Genomic DNA, 9,489 nt, shown 5'->3' with positions numbered 1-9,489 from the left:
TTATTATAGAGGTTCTGTGGGATTTTGGTTTAGATTGGTGTTATTTTGTCAATTTGTGTTTTATTCCTGCTGTTTGTTTCCTTTGATATTATGTTTCATTGTCCTCACAATGGAGATAGTCTACTCAAGCTCAGCTTCTCAGTTCTTGGACTTGATGTAAATAAAAGAAACCACGCTTGCTGTTAACCAAATTTGGAGACAATTTGATGACCAGAAGGGATAGGGAAAAATAACATTTGTTGAGAGTGTGACAGAGTAGCAAGTTTATTGAAGCAAGACAAAGCAATGCATAAAGTCTTCTCAAAACAATGGAACAGCTTCTCAAAGCCAGTATACACCTCGTCACACAACAGTTATAAACCTTACATGGCTACCAGTGAAGTTACATTAGACAGCGTATTCATTCTCTTGCTAAATATCCTTGAGCACACCACCGCCCACCACGCACATACATAAGCCTGCTGCCTACACTGAGAGTTTGAGAACAAACAGTTTGTTACACAAGCATACATTATCATTACTTAATTAGAGAAAATAATAATTAATAATGCCCTTTATTGATTATGAATCATTCCAATACCCAATTTCCTTTACAAGCGCTGAAAGAAAAAGTCTATTGGAGTAGGCTAAATTATGTTTCATGTTAGAGTAATATTTTAAAGATTACCGAGCAAGGACAGAAAGGACAAGACAGAAAGTACATACATTTGAACTTAAGTGCCTAAAAAGGGCAAGTGAAGATAGTGCAGTAAAATGTCACTGTACTCACAAGTATACAAATGGGTTACACTGGTTTAATTAATTGCCTGAAAGTTTGACAACAAGCAAATAATGGCATAGAAAATGAGTAAAAAAAAAGGTGATAATGAGGAGATAAAACCGTATGAAATAAGACAAAAGTAAAATATACTGAACATATTATATGGCCTGACATACCAAGTTCACAGGTCAATAAAAAAAAATATTCTACAGTAAAAACTCTTCTTCTGGTTTTATACAGTCACTTAGCAGGTCAACTAAACCTGCTTGTCAGGTCTTTGAGACGATGTAAGAATCAGGAGATACTGCCATACAAACTAAGACCATTGCACTATATGCACATTACATTCTATCGCCTGACATGCCAAGTTCACAGGTCAATAAAAAAATATATTCTACAGTAAAAAATCTTCTTCTTCTGGATTTCTACAGTCACTTATACGGTCAATCAAACCTGCTTGTCAGATCTCTGAGACGATGTAAGAATCAGGAGATACTGCCATACAAACTAAGACCATTGCACTATATGCACAGTACAATCTATCGCCTGACATGCCAAATTCACAGGATGATTATAAAAATATTCTACAGTAAAAAACCTTCTTCTGGATTTATGCAGTCACTTATATGGTCAATCAAACCTGCTTGTCAGATTTCTGAGACGATGTAAGAATCAGGATATACAGCTGTACAAACTAAGACCAAGGCACTGTATGCACAGTACATTCAATTGCCTGACATGCCAACTTCACAGGACGATTATAAAAATATTCTACAGTAAAAACTCTTCTTATTCTGAATTTATACAGTCACTTATATGGTCAATCAAACCTGCTCGTCAGATCTCTGAGACGATGTAAGAATCAGGAGATACAGCCATACAAACTAAGACCAATGCACTGTATGCATAGTACATTTTCGCCTGACATGCCAACTTCACAGGACGATTATGAAAATATTCTACAGTAAAAACTCTTCTTCTTCTGGATTTATACAGTCACTTATATGGTCAATCAAACCTGCTCGTTAGATTTCTGAGACGATGTAATAATCAGGAGATACAGCCATAGAAACGTACAATACATTCTATCGCGGCGACATAATGAAACTACCGCTTTATTTTTTTAAGGTGGAACGGAAAGTGCGAATAAGACACTGGCGAATAAGGAACCAACTTCAGCCTCGTGTTTGATACTGCAAGCTAAGAGAAATGTGGTGTGCTGCTAGTTTTGTTTTAATTCGAGTATCAGTTTTTAACGGAGGTTAACCTGTTCTATTCATGCTTGATAAGACAACTGTCTATGCAATTACTTTATTTCTGTAGTTCTATTTTTTTTGTTTCTTTGTTTGTAAATGAGAGCTGGTGAGCGTACATTTGGGGAGTACTGTGGTAATGGAGTTTTGTTTTAATGCAAGAGAATGGTCATTGTGAGTTAAGAGTAGGGATAATTTGGTTGAGACAGTGTTTTATGCTTCTTTGAAGGAACTGCTTGTACTGCGAATAAACACCGCCACCAACTGATTGCACCACATTTCCGCGCTTCCTGGTTTTCCTTCCATAACACCAAAAACAAATCACAACGCAGAGCCCAACTGGGGAGCAGTGTCGGAGACGAAGAAGGGTTACATTAACTAATGAACTCGATAATGTATTAATTGAATTCATGCAGCTCTTAGCTTGTAAGAAGATTTTAGACCTGGCAATAGTTAGGTCTAACAGTTTAATCGCTGAGTTTGCTAAAACATTAACTTATTAACGTGACTTGAGGTGTATGTCGGTAGCATACCTGTCAAGTTTTGTATTTAAAAATACGGGACATTTCCCGTATATGACGTCATCGCCTAATTTGCATAATCAGTTATTTGCATATAGCCGCAATCGAGGCTGTAGGAGAAACGAAAACATCTTTGGAGTGGCAAAAAGTGAAGAAAAAACACCCCAAATATATTTTGAACTACAAATGAATAAAAAAATTAATTTTCTAGTGGAATTTCTAGCTACAAATGGGGACATCTCCTGGGCATATTTCTGTGCCTTTAGCCCGCGTTTGTGCTTGGCAGATTGTTCGTGCTGACGGACATCGTTCCTTCCCCCATGAGAGACACTAAAATCACAGCTACATATCTTACAGAATGAGTAGCTATGCCTCTTCATGCTCCACTTTAGGAAAGTAAATTCCCTGTCCCATTCGTCAAGGTACTCACACGTACGCTTAGCTTTTTTGGCAGGACTGCCTTCTCTCGTTAAATCCATCTCTGATTTGTTGTTCCAGGTTTGCTCCCACTGTCGACACTAAACCCGCAAGTTTTAATTTTTTTTTTAAAGCATTCATGTGTCGCTCCAAACAGAATTCTGTCACTAGCCTCGCGAGAACTGTCATCTGCAGTAGTCTGGGTGGCAGTTCTCGCGAGGCTAGTGACAGAATTCTGTTTGGAGCGGCACATGAATGCTTTAAAAAAATAAAAATTGAAAACTGAAAATACGGGACAAATACGGGAAAATAAAAATACGGGACGACGCCGGGACAGAGCGGTAAAATACGGGACTGTCCCAGCCAAAACGGGACACTTGACAGCAGAGGTCGGTAGTGTCTTCATAGCGACTGCCCACTTCATACTACTGTGATGGTTAAGCCTGGAAGAGAAAAGGGTCATCACAACAGAGAATGCCAGACAACCAACATACTAAAACTATTTAGTATTTTTGAGCCCTGGTGTTATGAATTGACTTTATTTAATCTTACTTAAATAGCACTATTTTATGTTATGGATGTTTACATGCACGTGTACATGCATCAGCTGTCTTAGTTTCGGGTTAGGAAGTGTGAATAACTGAGGAGGCGGGACCACATATTGACTGCTGCTTAAATAAGTGGCAGTCCGCTACAGGTTAGAGACATCCTCTACTCTTCAATCAACTGAAGCCCATCTTCATTTTTTGGTTAAGTATCACACCTTGACACACATCATATACTACCTTCATTCATTATTCATCATGTGTTTTTCCATCCCTGTTCTTACTCCCTATAGTCGCCGTCAATTCAAACATCACTACAGAAAACGCACTACCAGTAACCTCATCTACCCTCCACTCTCAACAAACACCCCGATCATTGCGACCGGGGGGCTCTGGAACTGCCAGTCTGCAGTCCAGAAAGCAGACTTCATCACAGCCATTGCAGCTCATCAGTCCCTTGACTTCTTGGCCCTAACAGAGACATGGATCACCCCAGAGAACTCTGCTACTCCTGCTGCCCTGTCATCTGCATTTTCCTTCTCGCACTCTCCAAGACAGACTGGAAGGGGAGGTGGCACTGGATTGCTTCTGTCCAGTTGCTGGCGCTTTACTCCTTGCACTCCACAAATTACCATCTCAACATTTGAGTATCATGCTGTCACTGTACGCTTCCCAACCACACTTCACATCATTGTTGTTTATCGTCCACCCTGCACCCTAGGTAACTTCACTGAGGAATTGGACACACTTCTGAGCGTCCTCCCTAATGATGAAACTCCTCTTCTTCTGAGTGGTGACTTCAACCTCCCAACAGATAAACTACAATCATCTGGCGTTCTTCCTTTGCTGTCATCATTCAACCTCAACCTCACCCAGTCTTCTCCAACACACAGAGCAGGCAATGTCTTAGACCTGGTCTTCACTAGACCACCTGCAGTGATGGACATTGCAGTAACTCCTCTCCACTGTTCAGATCATCACCTTGTATCTTTTTCCTTATCTCTTCCTCCCCACCGTCACACCCTTACTGCTACAGGCACTACCACCATCCGTCGTAACCTTCATTCTATCTCTCCATCAGTACTTTCCTCTACTATCACCACAGCCCTCCCGTCCCATGACTCTTTTTCTTGTCTCTCCACAGACACAGCCACTGACACTTTATTGTCCTCCCTCTCTTCATCTATTGACCTCTTATGTCCCCTCTCTTCCAAACCCACAAGATCCTCCCCACCTGCTCCTTGGCTCTCGGACACCCTACGTAACAACCGACGAGAACTGAGGATGGTTGAGAGGCGATGGAGGAAATCGAAGCTTACTGCTGATCTTCGCTTGTATCAGTCTCTCCTGTCCCTATTCTCCATGGAACTAACTGATGCCAAGACATCATTCTACAGAGAGAAGCTGGAGGCATCTACATCAGATCCACGCAAGATGTTCAAAATCTTCTCTTCTCTCCTCAAACCCTCCCCCCCTCCAACTCCCACTTCTCTTACTGCAGATGATTTTGTCACCTTCTTTGAAGAGAAGGTCAATACGATTCGCAGCACCTTTTCCCTAGTCCCTGTGCCCACTGTGTCCCCTCCTACTCCTCCCTTTTCTCTAACCTCCTTCTCTCCTCTCTCAGCTGAGATGGTGCTTCAGCTGCTGACATCCAGCAGTCCCACCACATGCCCTCTGGACCCCATCCCATCCACACTCCTCCAGACAATCTCCCACGAACTCCTCCCTTTCATCTCGACCATCATCAACAACTCCTTATCTTCAGGAATTGTGCCATCATCATTCAAGGCGGCTAGGGTGGTGCCAATCCTAAAGAAACCCAACCTTGACGCCACCAACATCAGCAACTACAGACCGGTATCTCTCCTCTCATTCCTTTCTAAGATCCTTGAACGGGCTGTACACAACCAGCTATCCTCTTTTCTCTCACAGAACCAGCTTCAGGACCCCAACCAATCTGGCTTCAAGCCGGCACATTCTACGGAAACTGCACTCATTGCAGTAACTGAGAAACTCCATGCGGCTAGAGCAACTGGACTATCATCAGTTCTGATTCTGCTTGACCTTTCGGTGGCCTTTGACACAGTCAATCACGAGATCCTCCTGTCCATCCTCTCAGGCCTTGGTATCACTGGCAATGCATGGACGTGGTTTGCATCCTACCTGGAGGGTCGTTCCTACCAAGTAACATGGGGAGGATCAACATCCACGCCATGCAAACTCTCCACCGGTGTTCCACAAGGCTCAGTGCTGGGTCCACTTCTTTTTTCCCTTTATACCCGCTCTCTGGGTGAGTCAATCTCTGCACATGGCTTCTCTTATCACTGTTATGCGGATGACACCCAGCTCTTCTTTTCCTTCCCACTCTCTGACACACAGGTTTCAGCTCGAATCTCTGCATGTCTGAAAGACATTGCCTCTTGGATGGCAGCTCACCACCTAAAGCTTAACCCAAGCAAGACAGAGATGCTGTACATCCCTGCAAGAGCCAGTCCTCATCGTGATCTTTCTATCTCATTCGAGAACACCGTGATCACTCCATCCATGGAAGCGCGTAGCCTTGGTGTAGTTGTCGACAATCAACTCTCCTTCACGGCCCACGTTGCTAACACAACACGATCATGCAGATTCGCCCTTCACAACATTCGGAGGATTCGGCCATTTCTCTCTAGGGAGGCCACTCAGGTCCTTGTCCAGTCCCTTGTTATCTCAAGACTGGACTACTGCAACTCCCTACTGGCTGGTCTTCCTATGCATGCCATCAAACCCCTGCAACTGATCCAGAACGCTGCAGCTCGGTTGGTCTTCAACCTTCCCAAGTTCAGGCATGTCACTCCCTTGCTGCCCTCCCTCCACTGGCTTCCGGTAGCTGCCCGCATCAAATATAAAACCCTGGTGCTGGCCTACAAAGCAAAGAATGGTCCAGCTCCTCCTTACTTGATGGTCATGGTAAAACCCAGATGCATACCTAGAGCCCTCCGCGCCTCTAGTATGTCTCGTCTTGACCCTCCATCATCCAGGACACATGGGAGACAAGCATCCAGACTTTTCTCTGTCCTGGCTCCAAGGTGGTGGAATGAACTTCCCTTGTGTGTCCGAACATCGGAGTCACTTGCTGTCTTCAGACGCCGACTGAAGACCCACCTCTTTCAAGTGCACTTTGCATAATTATGCTTTGTCTATTGTAATTTATCGTCTCTTTCCTCAGGTATTGTGCATAATTGGGTTATAGGAATTGTTTACTGTCTTTTTCCTCAGGGGATGTGTATATTCAGGTATAATTGTTAGGTATCATTTGACTTTCGTCTAGTGGTTTTTCCAGCTTGGAGTACCTTGTGTTCAGGACTATATATTCTACCTTGGAGATTCCAAGCAACTACATAGCACTTTTGTAAGTCGCTCTGGATAAGAGCGTCTGCTAAATGCCATAAATGTAAATGTAAATGTGTACCGCGAATGGATACCTGTCTTTGTGATATACCCTGTTGCACAGTAAAGAACATTGAAAGAGAACCTTATCAGAGTTTATCCTTTTTAAGAGTTATGTAAAGCTGGGCGTAGACTGTACGATATTTTAAATCGTGTACTCAGCTTCAGCTCAAACTGTAGGCTACGACTAAATCGCAGGGAGAGTCGGCTCGTGGAGCTGCTTCAACAGTGCATACTCTCATGAGGAGCGATTTGAATTTCAAACTTGTTTGATATTCTTGCGACGCTGCGATTTCTGATCGGGAGTTGGTCGTGAGGTGTGAATCACTCCTCGTTTACCTGTGTGAACTATACGACACGCGATTGAGGCGAAACTCGGCCCGATCACAAAAATAATGGCACGAGTGAAAAATTGGCTGAACATGGGCCAAAAATCGTACAGTGTACGCCCAGCTTAAGTGAGAAATATAACACCTGTGTATTCAGGACCCCTTGTCTCAAAGTTTAAAGAATTACCTGTGCAATTACCTGACTAAGACAATGTTACTGGTCTGCGTTGTGTTGTTGCAAATGATGGACGCTCAATTTGCGCTCTGGATTGCACATGCTAGCGAAACCACGAGGTGCACATAAAACATACAATAAGCAAACATCTTAAAATACAAATATAATCAATTACCTGCACATGGGTTGATAAAATTATATTTAGAGTGGAATTAAATGTGGAGTCCGTCTAAACAAAACAAATGCCGCATTATAAATTGCACTTTCCAATACGAACACATTTACACATTTAAGGCCAACAAAAAATAGAAAACGATTTAACAGTGACATTACTAAGTAAAACATCACACAAATGCGATTTATAGATGACCTTACATATGTTAAATTGATGTTAGATCTAAGACATACAAAATAGAGCAAATATGGCTTTTGATAACTTTTCTCAGACCCACGATTATCCCACCTACCTGCAGCAATGGAATTCTCTTCCCGCTGCAGAAATCCCACAATGCAAAACGGTATAGTCCAATTACAAAGTAAACGTCTCAACCCATTTATGCAGGATTTATTTAACAATTTAAATAAAGTTAGGGTGGGTTAACACCATTTCAACATAATGTTATTTGGTGCTGTAGTAGTAGTCTTTTAGTAGTAGTCTGACTCAATGGTATCTTGAATTCTGGCCTATCCGTACTATTTCCTAGGATGAATTCTGTGATCGGATGCAAAGCACCTACCACTGATAATCACCGTCCTGAGGTGATAAGGTTAGTCATTTTTATTCTTGCATATGAAAGGTTAATGACTAGAACATATACACTGTTGATTCCAACAGTTAATTAAACATTAAAAATAAATGATTATTAATTATTATTTTTACCATATATTTTGTGGAACTTAGAGGGGACTTCTACATTGATTCATCTGAATCTGAAGTTGAAGATGTTCTCCTGGCATCTCCAGTTAAAAATAATAGAAATGTATGTACTTCAGTCCAACACAATTCTTACTAAATGTAATTATATCATGTCTCATCATTTGTTTTTTCCTTTATTTTCAGGATGACATATACCTGGCAGACATTTTAAAAAGAGTTCAGAGAAGATCACATTGATCCAAATATAAATGACACAGTTATTGCCAGGCGTAAATATGTCCTGAGAAGTGCGTGTGCTGCTTTGGCACGCAGTTATTTTGATTGGCATAAAGTACCAAATATTGAATTTGTAGGGGAAATGGCAGAGGATTATGGAAGCCCGAGAAGAGAATTTTTCAGGTCAATGTCAAACCATGTGTTTTGCTTTTCACAATTGCTTTTGACATTTTGCTTTTGACAATTAAGATGTTTTCTTGTTTTTTCTAATCGTAGACTTATGATGATTGAACTTCAGCAGAGCTTTGGAGTTTTTGTTGGCAAACCTGGGCTGCTCCTCTTCAATTACGATCAAACAGTGTTGGCCCTCAATAAAATGTATACAGCAGGCAAGCTCACTGCCTGGTCCATTATGCACAATGGACCTGGCCTGAGATGCCTTAATAAGGACCTCTATTTGCTAATGTGTGGACAGAAGCCTGATTTGTCCTCATTTGACCTTTCCAATTTCCAGGATGAGGAGTTACAGAGTAAAATTGCAACGGTAAGTAAATACAAAAAAACAAACAAAACTATAAACCAAAAAATAATAATAATACCCCAATAATTCATTAAAATGAAGTTGTGACCAGTAGTTATCACTTTATAATAACATCATAATAATATTTATTCTTAGTTGTGGTATGTTTAACAGTAATTCTAAAGCTATAGATGGGGAAAAACCCATAGATGCTAATGTTGATAACATAAGCAAACAAAAAACAAAATTGCTTTAATTATTCAGGTTGTCATGTGTAGCTCTCAAGATCAACTTGAGGTCCTCAAAATGACAATGGGAGAGTTCATTGCTGAGTGTGGTGTACCAAGCATTTACACAGCCTCATTACACATATCTCATTATCTGTATCACAGGTAAGTCACCTAAATGTTGTAACGTATGTTTTATATTATTTAGACATAAATA

The 9,489-nt window shown here is 41.3% G+C and overlaps 1 protein-coding gene and 1 long non-coding RNA gene across 3 annotated transcripts; both read left to right on the top strand.

The window, feature by feature from the left end:
* Positions 1-3,219: 3,219 nt before the first annotated feature.
* LOC143512193 (uncharacterized) lies at positions 3,220-6,991 on the top strand. 2 transcript variants are annotated; one of them, XM_077002219.1, is made up of 2 exons: positions 3,220-5,356; positions 5,432-6,991. In XM_077002219.1, the coding sequence occupies exons 1-2, from the start codon at positions 3,755-3,757 to the stop codon at positions 6,665-6,667; spliced, it is 2,838 nt and encodes a 945-aa protein (XP_076858334.1). In that variant the 5' UTR covers positions 3,220-3,754; the 3' UTR covers positions 6,668-6,991. The 2 variants fall into 2 exon arrangements, with proteins under 2 accessions (XP_076858334.1, XP_076858335.1); XM_077002220.1 differs by having other exon boundaries at positions 3,220-5,789; positions 5,879-6,087.
* A 1,143-nt stretch (positions 6,992-8,134) lies between these two features.
* On the top strand, positions 8,135-9,035 carry LOC143511597 (uncharacterized). Its single transcript, XR_013130184.1, has 4 exons — positions 8,135-8,199; positions 8,334-8,412; positions 8,493-8,708; positions 8,802-9,035. It is a non-coding gene; the product is annotated as an uncharacterized LOC143511597 (long non-coding RNA).
* Positions 9,036-9,489: the final 454 nt, after the last annotated feature.

This window comes from Brachyhypopomus gauderio, chromosome 4, assembly GCF_052324685.1.
Source record: "Brachyhypopomus gauderio isolate BG-103 chromosome 4, BGAUD_0.2, whole genome shotgun sequence".
NCBI classification, from domain to species: domain Eukaryota; kingdom Metazoa; phylum Chordata; class Actinopteri; order Gymnotiformes; family Hypopomidae; genus Brachyhypopomus; species Brachyhypopomus gauderio.
Note: the sequence above shows the minus strand (reverse complement) of the source record. Positions and strands in the feature narration are given on the sequence as shown.